Source organism: Heptranchias perlo, chromosome 7, assembly GCF_035084215.1.
Source record: "Heptranchias perlo isolate sHepPer1 chromosome 7, sHepPer1.hap1, whole genome shotgun sequence".
NCBI classification, from domain to species: domain Eukaryota; kingdom Metazoa; phylum Chordata; class Chondrichthyes; order Hexanchiformes; family Hexanchidae; genus Heptranchias; species Heptranchias perlo.
The window spans coordinates 76,884,931-76,902,563 of record NC_090331.1 but is presented as its reverse complement, the minus strand read 5'-3'; the positions used below and the strand labels follow the sequence as shown (position 1 = coordinate 76,902,563).

The following is a 17,633-nucleotide window of genomic DNA, read 5'->3' as shown; positions in this document are numbered from 1 at the left end:
TTGTGGGACCTTGCTGTGTGCAAATTGGCTGCTGCATTTCCCATATTATAACAGTGACTACACTTCAGAAATACTTCATTGGTTATAAAGCATGTTGGGACGTCCTGGGGTCATGAAAAGTGCTTTATAAATGCAAGCTCTTTCTTTCGATATGTTCACCTCATCCTGCTATCCTATATTATAAGGTGCTATATATAATGCAAGTTCTTTCTTTACATAATCTTGACTGCTTCCTTTCCTTCATGGTTTCAGCATTTTCTATCTTTATTTGTTCTTACGTCCCTCAGCCCCATGTCTATTCAGCTCTTTTTTTAAAAGGTGTTAATTGGCACACTATTAATTACTTCAGTTGTGTGTGTATTTCACATACTCATTGTGCTTGGGGGAAGGGGAGAAATAGAGTTCTTCAGAGATGTTCACCAATTTACCAATGAACAAACTGCTCCAAATCATGTGTTCTAAATCAGGCCACATAACTTTTTTGTCCAAAGTGAGGCCAGAAATAGAGTTGCTGTTCTGGCCTTCATTTTTATAAGTAACTGAAGATCTCATGGAGAAAACTTTTTCCATGAAGCTGAAACTTCTGATATTCTCTGCTGTGCGTGGAAGCAGAGATTATAACGAGCCCTGTGAAATTTAGTTTAAACCATTGATTGGACGTAAGGATGGTACCTGTGGTGTTCTTTTCACAGCCTTACGCGAGAGATGTGTAAACTTGTGATAAGATTCCCTTCTGTTTCTGAAAAGTGTTTTTTTTCAGATCCAAATCAGGCTCTACGACTGTGCCTGGGGAGCACAACAGTGGGGTCTCAGTATGGAGCAGTATCTGCACTCAGTATCAACAGTGATTGCACTCGGCTCCTCTGTGGGTTTGCTAAGGGACAGGTAAGCGTAGTTGACATACTGTTGTTATTTTGTAGTGTAGCAGGGCTATGAATGGGGGATTGGAGGTCCTTTTGGTTGGGATGGGGCCAGGAATTTTCGTACATTTGACTGAAACCTGCCTTCAGGGTTAGCCACTATTTTTGTTATTACTCCCTCCAAGCATTTGAGTTGGTGGACAAGTATTGTTGTCAAATCATGACTGGCTATTCAACTTGCAGTTCATACCACAGTTCAATTCATGTATGGCCAGGCAAAAAGATTTTAATTTTATTTGTTTTAAAGCATTTTATTTATTGGATCCACAATATCCTAAGCAAAATGATAGAAGTATTAAAATTTCATTTATTGATTAAAAACAGTAAGTTGCATAGTCTGCCAGTTTTCACTATGTAGCCTTATATTGGAGGAATGGCCTCTTGGGCAAGGTACCAAAGGACTGGTGACACCCATGGAATTATACTGTCCCTGAACATAAATGTATAAAAATCTAGATTTGAGCTATGAAACATAGGAAAGTTTTACTGAAAATGCTGCCATCAAGGATGCTTAAGGTTTCCTATTCCCGGATGACCTAATGAGTTTGCCTGGTGAGTGGCTGAGCCATGTCAATCAGGAAGGTCTCAGGTTCGTTCCCTGGTCTGGCTGTGTTATATGCCTCAATTGGCTGCTGTGAAAATCGGACAGGATACCTACTCATGGGGGGTAATTTTAACCCCCAAGATCGGGAGGATTGGGAGCGGAGGGGAGCCCTAAAAATAGTTGATTTTTGGAGCGGGACCGCATTCCGGCTCCAACTCGCCCACTTCCGGTTTTAACCCAGGTGCGATTGGATGCCCGGACACCTGGAATTCCCAACCCCTCTTAAAGCCAACGGGTTGACACTTAAAAGGGAAATGTACCTCAATGCGATAGTTGAGGCACTTATTTTTTGTGTAGAAGAAATGTCAAACAAATTTAACCGTACCTTTTTGGGTTTCCCTTGCTTGTGATTCACATCAGGTAAAAACGGGCAGGAAGGGGGAAGGGCCGGATCCATGAGGTGAGTTCCTTTATTACACTGCTTGTGGGCCAGGAGGAGCAAGAGTGCTTAATTCAGGCCCTACAAGCTCACCTGGAGCGATCGGCCACCCACCACCCGATACTGGACCGCACCCCCCCCCCCCCCCCCCAACCCGATACTGGACTGCCATCCCCCGCCCCCACCACCACCGACGTCGGCCCCACCCCACGATGCTGGACACCCCCCCCCCCCCCCCCCGATCTTCTCCAAAGCCCACCCGATGTCGTCCACGGCTCACAACCTCTCTTTTCCTCCCTCCCCCCCTCTCCGGTTCACAGCTCTGATCCCTCCCGACAAGCAGCCAGCCTGTCAATCTGGCTGCCTGGTGTGTGGGAAACCCGAAAGCACAAATACTTACCTGCAACTGAGTTGTGATCGCAGATTGCGGCGCATTCATTTGGCTTCCTGGTTCCCTATGCGAATATCTACTGGGTTCCCGGCTCCAAGCTAAAATAATGCTCATGATCTTTATCCAACAACTCCTGCTGGAAGTGCTTGTGTATGGATGTTGGGGAAAAAATAAGAATAGGCGCAGTTGTGATGCTGTTGCAGTATAATAGCCTGTAAAATCTCATGGTTGAGGCTTGTATGACTAACGGCCACTTTGGCAAAGTACTGGAGCAAGGCTGGCATCTATGGAACCGAATCTCAGCAAGGAGTCAATGGGGGCTAAATTGGGCCGCGTAGCGCCCATTGTCTAGGCACTACACGGACTCCTAAACTCTGAAAACGTCGTCCGGAGTGCGCGTGCACACTTCTGGTGTGACATGCGAAGGATGTCATCTTGGTAAAGGTGTGCATGCACACCTAACGAACGCCGGCAGCATGTGAAATAGGGAGAATATGTGGTAGAGCACTGTGCAGTGCTGATTTAAAAGGACAGATGCGATTTTGGAACTTAATGCTCCATCCAACGCACTGTTTCAACCTCGCACAGCAGAACAGGTCTTAAACGGCATGGAGGACCCCCCCACCAGCGCTATTTAAAGGGATCATGCAGGGTTACAGGATTATTGCTCAAGGCTACTAATGTATTTGTACCTGTTTTTGGAGGTCACCTATACTTGAATACTAGGACTAGGGGACATAGCCTAAAAATTAGAGCCAGGACTTGCAGGAATGAAGCTTCTACACGCAAAGGGTGGTAGAAGTTTGGAATGCTCTTCCGTAAATGGCAGCTGCTGCTAGCTTAATTGTTAATTTTAAATCTGAGATTGATAGATTTTTGTTAACCAAAGGTATTAAGGGATATGAGGCTGAGGCAGGTATATGGAGTTAGGTCATAGATCAACCATGATCGCATTGAATGGCAGAACAGGCTTGAGGGGCTAAATTGTCTGCTCCTATTCCTATCTTCCTATATTCCTATAATAAAGTTTCAATACTCGACAGGGAGTGGGCAGGCTATCTGACAGGCAACAGAAAGGGCACTGGCAGAGTAGCAGGGGTGGGACAGGAATGCTGTCATCCTGAGAGAGGACAGCAGGTTGATGTTCCATGGAGCCACTGTCACTTGCTGCCTCTAGTTATGTGCCACCTTCTCCTGCTAGAAAGTGGGTCCTGTGTCGGTGAGTGTCCTGCAAGATGTTTGGGTGATGTGGTTGTCATGGTTAAATAGCTTTCAGTATGTGTGACCTGTGAGTTGTGAGAGTGAGAGGAAGCATTTGATTGGAAGAGTTTGTTGGTATGTGGGTGATGGGGGGTGTAGTGCGTGGAGCAGTGGATGCGGCTAGTGGTGTAGTTGGTAGGAGATGACAGTTGACTTCACTTTGACCACTCGTGTCAAAGCATTGAACTTCTTCCTGCACTGCATCCATGTTCACGATGCCATGCGCGATATCTGGGCCCCCTGTTGGTGAGCAGCCACACAACAGCACAGGTAGGGCTGACTGCACGCAGCAATCATAGAAATCACGATTGTTATGTATCTTTATGCATCCTATTGAAAGAGCTTCTTATTATAAAAATATAACTGGGAATGATGTTGGTAGTTAGGATTATGCTTGGTATTCCCTTGGGATAGAACTTAGTTCAAATTAGCTGGACTGTATGGTCTGGAGGTAAGGGAAAGTCTTTTGGAGATGTGTAATGATTTGAATTATGGAATGGGGAGAAATCTACAAAAAAGTGAATTTAAAGTTGGTCTGTAAAAATAGTGCTTAAAGGTGATTTTCATCTTTCAGCTGTAAGGCTTGATGGAATATGTAAGTCAGTTATGAACACAGAATTGACGATGCTATGGCATCTTAGAATTACTTGTTTTTTTTGCCTCCTTTAGATTACCATGTGGGACCTGGCAAATGGGAAGTTGCTGAGAACAATAACTGATGCTCATCCTCCAGGAACTGCTATCCTGCACATAAAGGTGACCTAGCACTGATAGCTTCCCAAAGGATGGAATAATACATTTCTTAAGACGTGAATGCTGAATTTATTAACGATAATCTGGCATAATATTATTATGGATGACTTTAATACAACTAGCAGTTCATGAAAGCTATTGAGAACTTTCTGAACTTTAATTTAGGCAGTAAGTTTAACAGGGCTGCACGATTAAATTAGAAAATGTGGTAGATTGTGGTTAGAGCTTTTCCAGAATGTTTGTCTTTTATTCTAGTGTCTTGTTTTAGACTTATTGCTTATTGATGCATATGATCCATTTAGAAGTTAGTGGTCCTGTCTGTTGCCATGAGTGCTTCTGGAATGGTGGGTGTGTTTTGGCCATAAAATTTGGTTTCAAGTACCAAATTCAGCCTGGTTGTAGTTTTTAGCATCATGCCCTCATTTCAAAAGCAAATTGCGCTTTATTTAAATTGGCGTTGGAATTTAAAAAGTTAAAATAAAGAAAATGAGTTTCAGCAACAAAAACATACATTTTTATAGTACCTTTAATGTAAAATCTACTCACAGGTAAAGGTAGGTAGGGGAACAGAGGGTATTAAAGTGCATTCACATTAATAACAGGAACAATGGAAATGAACCATAAGTGTAGCTAGCTAGTGAAAGTATTAATTAAAATTTCAGAAACATGGCTAAACAAAAGATGGCGTGAGATGTAGTTAAGAGGTGGAGATATCAACTTGTTGTATTTAGTATATAGATTCCACATGTGAGGGTTTGGTATTGCTAAAAAAGTACAGCTGACCCAAATATCAGTCCCAGAGAGAAATTATGAGATTTGTATTACAAATATTTTTCAGTGTAATCTGTGACAACTATGAAAATTTTAAAAAATCACATAGGTTAAGAAAACCACATCTTGCAATGCATTTTACTCAATGAATTTTATGCTACTTATTTTCTAAATCATTTATGCATTGCAAGTATTTCTGGCTACCTAAAGAGGAAGCTTTTTTATACTAATGACCCAAGATATTAGATTTAAAATTCCTGTATTTTGACAATAATCCAATATTGTTTAAAATCTGATTATTCCTAATTATGCTGACCCCATGCATTGTGGCATTGCCTGTACAAATATATTTCTGTTGTTTCATTAACACATTAAAAGCACATTTCAAAATGATGCTTCTAATTGAATGGTAGCCACTGAAGGGGAATTCCCTATCTAGGTGGAATGACAGTGCAGTGGATTTTCAATTATCCAAGGTCTTGATTATCTGATAAGGGAGGCTGCCGTGAATCAGAAATGGCAGCAATTCTTTTTTGTTTCAGAGCATGGTTCTCCTGTCACCAAGATGAACTGGTGCTGCAGCAGCTGATCAATTAGTGGATCTGCTGGCTCATTGCTTCCCCGAAGTAACCATGACTCCAGTTGCCAGACCTGCTACTGACCCGAGATAGTCAACCAATGCCAAGCCTGGTTGCCCAGTTCCAGAGATTAGTGCTGGTGGCAGTATATTTTCCTCTCCAGTTATCCCATCAGTAGCCTTCGCAGGACTTTAAAACAAATGCAGTCTGTCTGTTTAAATGCATTCCTAAACAGCTAGACTTTGGATTGGTTTTAAAGTTGGCAGCTCCATTAAAATCAGTAATGTGGAGATTGATGATGGGACCATTGGAAATGAACACATATTGCCTTCAGGGCCTACCTCTATTGCTTGGGGATGTCGGGGAGTTTTTGGCCAGCTGGTCTTGTTAGTGGAAGTGAGTGATGGTGGAGAGGACTAGGTCAGGTGATTTGAGAGAAAGCAAAGTAATCAGCAGTATACAGTAATGTGAGGAATCTTTATCCACCGATTCCTAATGTCTGCCTGTGGTCCTTTTCATTATGGAAGATAATTGAGGATTCATCTCACATGCATTTCTGATCTCCTTTTATCTGCTAAGAAAAAGGATACATTGTGATTTTCTAGTGGACACTGCTGATTGCCATGCAAATTTTGTGACTTCCTCCTGTACCACCTTCTTTTTCATCTTTGGAGCAGCCCCTGCTTAGCTGTATTGGTCTTAGCTTGGAGCCAAATAACAGTAAAAGTTACACATGAAAAGTTGCTGCCAGTATCAACTGCGCTGAACTCAGTGGCATCAAGTAGATATGCCCATGTGTATTATCTTCCCTTATCCAATGCCAGAGGAACAGTCTGCTGTATTCCATGGATGAGTTTTCCAACAAGAGATTACTCTTGATGTGCAGAAATATTTGTATAAAAGTTTAAAAAGAAAGTAAAGTACTTTACGTTATGCTGCTGCTTATAGCATTTGCTGTTTATCCCTCAAGTAAAACTGCCCCGTGCATGCTGAGGGGTGGTTTCTTTCCCAGAGGAATAATTTGTCTCTGGCAGGTGACTACATGGCTGCCACTAGTCAACTGTCTCCCTCCTATTTCTGATCCTACTATAACTAAAGTGTTTTTAAGAGACTTTTTTACTCTGTATGCAGATGTCAAATGGTCTTTTTTTAAAAAAAGTTAAAACTGAATGTGCAGAACTGCTGCACATAGAAGTTGCATTTTGATGCAAATGCTATTTTCTCCCAGTTTTATTCTGTCCTCACTCAAAGGTGGGAAAAAGCTGGAGTGTGCAGTTCCAAACGTGTCAGCAACACTTCCCCTCACCCCCTCGTTCTCCAAATGTGAGTTTTGGCCAGCTGTACAACTGCAGGTGCATCATAGCCAAAACTGGATAATTTTCTTGCCCCATAATCACATACATTGACTTTCTAGCAAATAGTGATCGGCAGCAAAAACCTTGGTTCACTTTCTTGTCCCCCTTCCTAACCTTGGCATTTGTAATTGGCACGGACTGAAGATCAAACCTGGGACTTTCCTAATTGGTCTGGCTCAGTGCTACACCATGTGGTGCATTTCCCAACTGAGCCATCAGCGACATTCCCAAGCACACAGCTTTTTTGTTGCACGAATATGTAGAAAAGGGACAAAGCAGTAATTCACTTAGATGCTACTTTAATTGCACTTGTCTTTTGGCTAACGTCGTAATTTACAGCAGCATGAAAACAAACCCACCAGAGAGCTGGATTTTGTTAATTTGCTTTTTTGACTCACTGTTTATAGTGGAAGACATGAGTTGAATCATGTTGATTAGGTTCCTGATTGCTGCTTTAGATAAGGTGTTGCTCTTATAAATGTAAGGAATCTTACAACACCAGGTTATAGTCCAACTGTTTTATTTTCAAATAAAACAGTTGGACTATAACCTGGTGTTGTAAGATTCCTTACATTTGTCAACCCCAGTCCATCACCGGCATCTCCACATCATTGCTCTTATAAATGAAGAGTAACAATACAATCCTTGATTCTAATCTTTCCCTTCAATTCCTTTGGAAGAGACTAGCATTGCCACCTTTTGCCAAGTCCGAAACCAAATGGGGTGGAGGAGGTGTAGGTTAGGAGCATGGTAGGGGGTAGGATCAAGGCTTGTATTCTAACATTTTTCTTTGCTAACGAAAATTAATTTTAAACTTAACAAATCCCTTCTCTGTCGGTACAGACACAAGTGAATAAAATGCACTTCTGTTTCTAATAGACAGATATTGGTGTCTGGCTTTCACTAAAAAAAAAATCCCAATAGTGTACTTAAAAAAAAATTATACTATGGATTAAAATGCAACAATGGCAACCCTGGGAGTGATAGTTGACTGCTTTTTGCTGCACGCTAGCTGCTGGCTACTGCAGGTAGAAAAGTGCAATGATGTTAAACAGCCATCATGCACTTTGACAGGAAAGTAACAGTTTTAGGGAAGATACAGATCACCTTGGTTCCTATGTTGTAACAAGCTGCAGAAACCATGGTAATAAAAGGCTGTTAATAATCCCTTTGAGACTATTAATGGCTGACGGTAAATCAGTGAACACTTTGATCTACAGTGAAGATAGCATTATTAAATGCTATGAAATGGATTTTGGAGCAGTGTCTTGTATATTAAATATAAGCCGTTTGTAGCCTGGAAGTTTTTTTTGAAGTAGGATATTTGGAACAAAATAGTTGTTAATTTTGCTTGCAACAGATGTGAATTATTCTTTTTTTTGCAGTTCACTGATGACCCAACTACAGCCATTTGCAATGACAGTGGAGGCTCAGTGTTTGAACTCGCCTTCAAGTAAGATGTATTTCTGTATGAACATTGTACGTGAAGGAAAATAATCTCTTTTCCAGAGGAGGTACCTAAGCATTTTTTATTCGTTCATGGGATGTGGGCGTCGCTGGCTAGGCCGGCATTTATTGCCCATCCCTAATTGCCCTTGAGAAGGTGGTGGTGAGCCGCCTTCTTGAACATCCCTTAATGTAGGCATCGCCTACATTATCCAATACATAATGCATGCTGTTTGCTGATTATGCATCAGTTGCAGATGAACTTTACTGCAGAAAGTGTCATGTGCTCATGATTAAGAATGCCAGTTGCTGTAAATATTTTTAATTGCACTTCTTCAATGTTTAGGTCATCATAGAAAATTGCTAATACTGTTTTGAACACTATTATAAGACCAAGGACACAGGTTCCTTAGCTTTGCATTTATTTGCATCTTTAATCAGTATATTATTTGAAGGTAGCTGTCTTGTTGCCACATATGTTCACGCTCCCTTTTATTTTCTCCTTGTTTGCCCCCAGTTGTGCTTGCCTGCAAGCAAGCCTCTGCCAGTGTTGGTTTTGAACCAGCTGTACCTGGCACATGAGAGCAGCCTGGCATCAATGCTGCCTCCCTGATCCAGGATGTAGCGATTTTTCCTGCTCTTGATCGCAATTAGAGACCTTTGTTGAAAAATGCAGATATGTGGATGTTGGGTAAAGTTGGGATCAGGCTTAATTGTGATTCTTCCCTCCATCAGTTAGTTTAATGGCCCATGGAGGATAGCTGCCGGTGCCTGTGGAATTCTACTGCAGCATAATTTATTACCTTCAGGAGAGGAAGAGACAGTTGGAGGAAAAAGAAAGTCTTTAGATCATAATGCATAGCAAATGCTTCTTTTAAGCTCTGCTTTTCAGCACAATAATGTAGATTGGAAAAATTGTTTGGGTTATGGCTGGTTATAATTTAATTTAAACATTTGTAACGTCAGTGATTAAACTTAATAAGGTGATTTTCTTACATTTAAATGCAGCTTCTCAGTTAAGATCAACTGTATTGTTTGAAGCTTTTGCTTTTGCCGCAGTCTGCTCTACCTTAGCATTGCTAGTCAGCTGGGGATCTGCAGCACCAGAACAGGAGAGTTTGCGTTGTCTGACTGATCATGTGTGTCACCACTGAACACTTCAGTTAAATGCAAAGCTGCAAGTGTCTGACACAGATCTTAAAAAAATTGAAGGAAAGAGGAGAAATAGAAACGGGAGGGGTGAGGTAAGAAAGCATGGACAGAAGTAAGGCATTCAGTCCATCAAGCTGGTTCCTTCTATAAGCCATGCCGCACCTACCCCATTGTAGACTGCACCCTACACATGAAATGTCCTGGAGAAAAGTTCTCTGACGATCTCCAAAGGTAATCAAGCAGAGCTCAAGGACATTTATCTGTCACTGTGAGAATTACCTAATCATCTCCATTCTGGCCGGGAATAGTGGTGTCACTATATACAGCCTTTATTTATCCTCATACCTTCACTGTTCAGCCTGGACAGACTGCCCTCCATAGATCAAAATGGAAGGAAAACAGATTTTGCCTAATGCGCAACACTTCTTACATGTAAATATTACAATGTGTAGTGATGAGTACACCAATGTACTGTTTTCAGAAATGAAGTTTCATAAGATCACTTCTTTGTGACAGTCAACATTTTCCTTAGCAAAATGATTGATTGCTTTTATTAGGGCTGTGTTATATTTTGATTATGATATTTTAATACTAATATTGTTCATTTAGGGATTCTGGACTTTTGAGTAAGTTAAAGCTTCTGATATTGGAAAAATCTTACAATGATTCTTCAGGATTTTAAAAATCTTGACTCTGTTGTAATTTAATGGGAGATTTAAAAAAAAACATTACTGTCGCTTTAAAACACATAGCTGGAGAATGTTCTCTATCTGAATTTTGTTTTGTGGTTTTTATCACAGGAGAGTAATGGGTGTGAGAACATGTGAGTCCCGCTGTTTGTTTAGTGGAGCTAAAGGTGAAGTTTGCTGTATTGAACCTTTACTTGTGAAGCCGGAGCTGAGAGATCATCCAATTACACAGTATGCATTACTGGCGATGGCTTCTTTAACCAAGGTATAAATATAATCTTTTTTGAGTGTTACAAATCTCCTCTTTTATTTCAGCATGCTTCTTCTTTCTAGTCTCCCAAGCTGTGCACTAATAATGGCTGACAAGGAAGGTGGCTATGTATTTCAATCTAATGCCATCTACAACTGACTACCAGAAGATCCACAAAGATGGTCAGTGATCACTGTCCCTCTGATTTCAACTCTTTTCTCTCTGTTCCTAGACCTGTTGTAACTCATTCATTCCCAATTTAGGAGATCCTCACCAGTGAGCTAAACGTATATGAGTTTTAGTTTTATGCTTCATTCATTAAGGTTAAAGTTAGAAATTGCAAGGATGGCTGCTGTGGGAAATGGAATTGCAAAACTTGGTTTGCTCTTCTGAGGTTGGGAGTAAGACACGTTGCTGGGGAGAAGCAGAATCATCTAATCAGTACTGTACTCGACCTGGAACAGTTGGTTGGACAGTGTAGTTAGGAGCTTTACCCCGCATCGAAGTAGCTTGGGGTGTCCGATATGGTACGCAAACCAGATCCAGTCTGTGAGCTTCCATTATTCAGTTTTTTGAGCTTCCTAGACCTGAAGGACTGGAAAATCTGTCCTCTTATTGGTGGATTTAACTGCAGGGCCCATGGAATTCAAAATGCTGCAACCAATAGCAGAAGAAACGTCATCTTCAGACAGTGAATGATGGTGGGGGTCCCAAAGGAGAATATTTCAGAGTCAAAGGTGACAGCAGAGAAGACCGTGGAGATAGTGGGAGTGAGCAGAGATAAAGGTGAAAGATCATGAAAGAGAAGATCATGGAGACAGAAGTGAAATGATGGAGAAGTTCGCACAACAAGCAGCAGCAGTGTGCAGCGCTGGAGCAAACCACTTTGGGCAGTGGGACATAGCACTGGCCTGGTAGTGGACAATGGTAGGACAGGTCAGACCAGGCCAGGAAGCTCAAAGCAACAGATGAAGCCAAGATACAGAGTGTGAGTAGCACTAACCAGCCAAAAGGGTGAACAAGGAACAGGCAGCCGTCCAGTTTTACATGCCTCTTTTACCTCCAGTCTCAAGTCCTCCAATGCTCTTGTTACTGGCCTCCTATCCTCCACCCTCCGTAACCTCCAACTTTTCCTAAACTCTGCCGGATGTATCCAGTCGCACATTAAGTCTTCGCTGACCCACGTTGATTCTCCTTCCCAGTATATCAAATTTTAATCTTTCATCCTCTTCTTTAAATCCTCATGGCTTCACCCAACCCGATCTTTGCTGTATCTCTAATGCTACATCTTCCTGAACACTTAGTTTACCCCATCATTGGTGGCAGAGCCCTCAGCTGTCTGAATAGTATGCTAAAATTCCTTCCCTAAACCTCTCCATTTCTCTGTCCTTTTTTAAAAACCTCCTCTGGACCCATCTCTTTAACCAAATGTTTAGTCATCTCTCCTAATGTCTCCCTTTCTGGCTGTTGTCCATTTTCTTTATGCCTGTTGGTGAAGTGCCTTGGGACATTTTTATGTGAAGGCGCCATATGAATGCAAATTGGATGAAAATTTCAATTTTACTCTGTGGCTGTTGATGATAAACAACAGTCCAAACAGTGTTGCCAACATTTAAACCCTGTGATTATTGGAAGTATTTTGTTTAAGTGCATGTGATTCACACAAGAACGTTTTAAAATAAAGCTTTCATATGCAGTCCACACACTAATTGTGGCACACTGATCTGGACCCCTGCTCCAAAATGATACACAACCTTGCTATACCTGACCTATAGTGCTTGAAGCTGACACAAACTACCAAAAGTGGAATGATATTCCATTCCCAGGATTGACATCTCTTACTCTGGTCTGCAGAAATTAAAAATGTCACCTAAAGTTAGAAACATTTTTTTTTAAAGAAAAGACAGCAATTTCTGGTGATTTAAAAAAAAATCAATTATGTTTCAAAATAGTTGCTGAGCAATGAGTAACTGTGGAACAAGTTGAGTCAAAATGATCAGACTTCTAACTCCTTTGTAATGTGAGGGCAATGCAGGGACCATGGAATCCCAGACTTTACACTCAGTTAAATACTCAATAAATTAATTGTTAGGTGATGCAAATAGCTACCAGGCTGATCTGTGAAGCATCGTGGAGCATTGACTGCTGCTTTAAAATGAACTGGACTGTGGGTTGCTGTGATCAGTGACTGGGTTGCTGGGCAGCTACTAATGTTTGTGCTAAGGCATCAATATTTCACTTGTTTGCTTTTTGCGACCAAGTCATTCAAAGCACAGTGGCCATTGGCTAGAAATCGCAATTGGTATTATGTTGCTAGGGAGTGTTCGCTTAGGAAGTCTTTTTTCTTTTATCCTGTTGGTCTTGGAGGAAATCACGGACTGGAAAGCCTTATTTTTGTTCAGTGGATTTTCAAGTTAATTTAACTACTGAGGGAAAGGTTGCATAAAACTCACTGCAATTAAATATCACACGTGGTTGTGTTAAATTCTCTTCTTAACATTATTAAGAAACCGCATTGTTTGCAGCACAATCACACTCACAAAAGGAGTCACAGAACAGACTGCCGTAAGGGTGAGGTCTTATATTCCCTCTGCAGGAATATACATTTGCAAAAGTATGTGCTGGTTCACATGGAAGGTGTATTACTGATACTACCCCAAGAGTGGACTGTTCTCGAGGAGTATGTGAACCAATGCGGAAAAAGATCCATGAAAAATAGCAACACATCAGCAGCAATCACTGATGGTAATGATGCTGTACTGTGTAGGGGAAACTTGAGTGCATGAGGAACAAATGAAGGTGAAATTGATTATTAATATCCACAGATATAAATTAGCTGGGTTTGGATGTGGGAAGAGAACAAATTTGTGATAGGAAGCATCATTAGAGCTTTTTCATACCTTGTTCTATAGTTGTATATTTTTTATGAACGCTGGTTGTGTATATTAAAGAAAGTAGCTGTGAGTGATTTTTTGTTAGAACACAGAACAACTTGGCATCATTGTTTTGTTTTTAAGGTTTTGGTCATTGGATTGAAACCCTCACTGAAAGTTTGGCTAACATTTCCATATGGAAGGGTAAGTGTGTTTTTTATGTACGCCTTTTGTTTTGTGTGCTTTCTCCAATAGGGTCTGCCCACACCACAATTAGAAGAATGGGGAACATGCTCTGCCAAAACTTGATGATACATAAGAGCAGCACAGGCAATGACAGCCTATAATTTTCCTTTCTATTTTTCCATTTCTCATGGCACCCTGTCGGAAGTACCTGGCCTCTGTTCAGCAGTATCCTTCTGAACGGAATAGCTGGCGTCAGGAATTAAGGGAATGAATACCAACCCTCTTCCTGTCACTCTATACTGTGCTGCACTCATTCTTGCAACAAACTGGGTACTGTGTTGTCTGTTTACAACAGTAATGAAGAAAATAATAGCACTAAAGAGTGACAAATCCCCAGGACCAGATGGTTTCCATCCCAGGGTTTTAAAGGAAGTAGGTGAGCACATTGCAGATGCCCTAACTATAATCTTTCAAAGTTCTCCAGATTCAGGAACCATCCCTCCAGATTGGAAAATTGCACATGTCACTCCGCTTTTTGAGAAAGGAGAGAGAGGGAAACCAGGGAATTATAGACCAGTTAGCCTAACATTTGTTATGGGAAAAATGCTGGAGTCTATAATTAAGGATAGGGTGACTGAACACCTCGAGAATTTTCAGTTAACCAGAGAGAGCCAGCATGGATTTGTGAAAGGTAGGTCGTGCTTGACAAACCTGATTGAAATTTTTGAAGAGGTGACTGAAGTAGTGGACAGGGGAATGTCAATGGATGTTATTTATATGGACTTCCAGAAGGCATTTGACAAGGTCCTACATAAGAGACTGTTAACTAACATAGAAGCCCATGGAATCGAGGGAAAAGTACAGACTTGGTTAGGAAGTTGCCTGAGCGAAAGGCGACAGAGAGTAGGGATAATGGGTAGGTACTCACATTGGCAGGATGTGACTAGTGGAGTCCCGCAGAGATCTGTCTTGGGGCCTCAATTATTCACAATATTTATTAACGACTTAGATGAAGGCATAGAAAGTCTCATATCTAAATTTGCCGATGACACAAAGATTGGTGGCATTGTAAGCAGTGTAAATGAAAAAATAAAATTACAAAGCAATATTGATAGATTAGGTGAATGGGCAAAACTGTGGCAAATGGAATTCAATGTAGGCCATCCACTTTGGATCAAAAAAGGATAGAACAGGGTACTTTGTAAATGGTAAAAAGTTGAAAACAGTGGATGTCCAAAGGGACTTAGGGGGTTCAGGTACATAGATCATTGAAGTGTCATGAACAGGTGCAGAAAATAATCAATAAGGCTAATGGAATGCTGGCCTTTATATCTAGAGGACTAGAGTACAAGGGGATAGAAGTTATGCTGCAGCTATACAAAACCCTAGTTAGACCGCACTTGGAGTGCTGTGAGCAGTTCTGGGCACCGCACCTTCGGAAAGACATATTGGCCTTGGAGGGAGTGCAACGTAGGTTTACTAGAATAATACCCGGAGTTCAAGGGTTAAGTTACGAGGAGAGATTACACAAATTGGGGTTGTATTCTCTAGAGTTTCGAAGGTTAAGGGGTGATCTAATCGAAGTTTATGATATTAAGGGGAACAGATAGGGTGGATAGAGAGAAACTATTTCCGCTTGCTGGGGATTCTAGGAGTAGGAGAAACAGTCTAAAAATTAGAGCCAGACCTTTCTGGAGTGAGATTAGAAAACGCTTCTACACACAAATGGTGGTAGGAGTTTGGAACTCTCTTCCACAAATGGCAATTGATGCTAGCTCAATTGCTAATTTTAAATCTGAGATAGATAGCTTTTTGGCAACCAAAGGTATTACGGGATATGGGCCAAAGGCAGGTTTATGGAGTTAGATCGCAGATCAGCCATCAGCGGGCTTGAGGGGCTGAATGGCCTACTCCTGTTCCTATGTTTACATTCCGCATTCAGTAATTGCTTGCTCAGCCTGTGTATAACAAGTGTCAGTGGGGGATCATTTAGGGAACAGCGATCATAGTATCATAAGGTTTAGAATAACTAAGGAAAAGAACATGGACCACTCTAAAGTAAAAATACTCAATTGGAGGAGGGTCAGTTTCAGTGGGATGCGAACAGATCTGGCCCGGGTAAATTGGAATCAAAGATTGGCAGGCAAAACTGTAATTGAACAATGGGTGGCCTTTAAGGAGGAAATGGTTCGGGTACAGTCTAGGTACATTCCCATGAGGGAGAAAGGTAGGGCAACTAAAGCCAGAGCTCCCTAGATGACAAAAGAGATAGAGAGTAAGATGAAGCAAAAAAAAGGGCCGTATGACAGGTGTCAGGATGATAACACAAGTGAGAACGAGGCTGAATATAGAAAGCTCAGAGGGGAAGTGAAAAAGGAAATAAGAAGAGCGAAGAGAGAGTATGAGAATAGACTGGTGGCCAACATAAAAGGGAATCCAAAAGTCTTCTATGGACATGTAAACAGTAAACGGGTGGTAAGAGGAGGGCTGGGGCCGATTAGGGACCAAAAAGGAGATCTCTCATGGAGGAAGAGGGCATGGCCGAGGTACTAAATGAGTTCTTTGCATGTGTCTTTACCAAGGAAGAAGATGCTGTCAGAGTTTCAGTAAAGGAAGATATAGTTGAGATACTGGATGGACTAAAAATTGATGAAGAGGAGGTACTAGAAAGGCTGGCTGTACTTAAAGTAGAAATGTCAGCCGGTCCGGATGGGATACCTTCTAGGTTGCTGAGGGAAGTAAGGGTGGAAATTGCGGAGGTGCTGGCCATAATCTTCCAAGCACCCTTAGATATGGGGGTGGTGCCAGAGGACTGGAGAATTGCAAATGTTATCCCCTTGTTCAAAAAGGGGTGTAAGGATAAACCCAGCAACTATAGGCCAATGGTGGGAAACTTGTAGAAACGATAATCTGGGACAGAATTGGACCAGTGTAGATTGATTAGGAAAAGCCAGCACAGATTTGTTGATGGCAAATCGTGTTTAACTAACTTGATAGAGTTTTTTGATGATGTAACAGAGAGGGTAGATGAGGGCAGTGCAGTTGATGTGTATATGGATTTTCAAAAGGCGTTCGATAAAGTGCTGCATAATAGGCTTGTCATAAAGGGGGCTGTAGCAACATGGATACTGAATTGGCTAAGTAACAGGAAGCAGAGAGTAGTGGTGAACGGTTGTTTTTTGGTCTGGAGGGAGGTGTACAGTGGTGTTCCCCAGCGGTCGGTACTGGGACCACTGCTTTTCTTGATCTATATTAATAACTTGGAGTTGGGAGTACAGGGCACATTTTCAAAATTTGCAGAAGACGCAAAACTTGGAAGGGTAGTAAACAGTGAGGAGGATAGTGATGGACTTCAAGAGGATATAGACAGGCTGGTGGCATGGGCGGATACTTGGCAGGTGAAATTTAACGTAGACAAATACGAAGTGATACATTTCGGTAGGAAGAATGAGGAGAGGCAATATAAACTAAAGGGCACAATTCTAAAAGTGGTTCAGGAACAGAGGGATCTGGGGGTATATGTGCACAAATCGTTGAAGGTGGCAGGGCAGGTTGAGAAAGTGGTTAAAAAAGCATACGGGATCCTGGGTTTTATAAATAGAGGCATAGGGCCCGATGTTAGCAGGGCTGCGGGTTCTCGGCGGGGGGGGGCTATCGGGCGCGTGGGTAACGCGCCGGGTGAAATTAGTCAGCTTCCCGCGCGATCGTAGCAGACAACCCACTAATTGGATCCACTTACGTTGTCCTCCGGGTTCCCCACTGCTGATCTGCGCGTCGGGCGGGCTGCGCATGCGCAGTAAGATCTGCCAGCTGGAGGAGCTCTATTTAAAGGGGCAGTCCTCCACTGACAGATGCTGCAACAAACAGAAAAAATTACAGCATGGAGCAGCCCAGGGGGAAGGCTGCTCCCAGTGTAATGATGCCTCACTCCAGGTATCAATACGTGGGGTGAGGAGGAGGGGGAGGACAGAGATCTTCCTCCCAGCGGGCGGGAGGAAGCGGCCTGCCTCTGCCACCAGGAAGGCC

General features: G+C 42.0%; 1 protein-coding gene across 2 annotated transcripts in view; it reads left to right on the top strand.

Moving 5' to 3' along the window:
* vps8 (VPS8 subunit of CORVET complex) overlaps nucleotides 1–17,633 on the top strand; it is a 624,186-nt gene that overhangs the window by 29,645 nt on the left and 576,908 nt on the right. For both annotated transcript variants that reach the window (XM_067987929.1, XM_067987930.1), the window contains exons 7-11: nucleotides 761–885; nucleotides 4,224–4,310; nucleotides 8,397–8,464; nucleotides 10,410–10,563; nucleotides 13,566–13,625. In XM_067987929.1, the coding sequence (XP_067844030.1) occupies nucleotides 761–885; nucleotides 4,224–4,310; nucleotides 8,397–8,464; nucleotides 10,410–10,563; nucleotides 13,566–13,625 (494 nt within the window). The remainder of the gene's footprint in view (nucleotides 1–760; nucleotides 886–4,223; nucleotides 4,311–8,396; nucleotides 8,465–10,409; nucleotides 10,564–13,565; nucleotides 13,626–17,633) is intronic.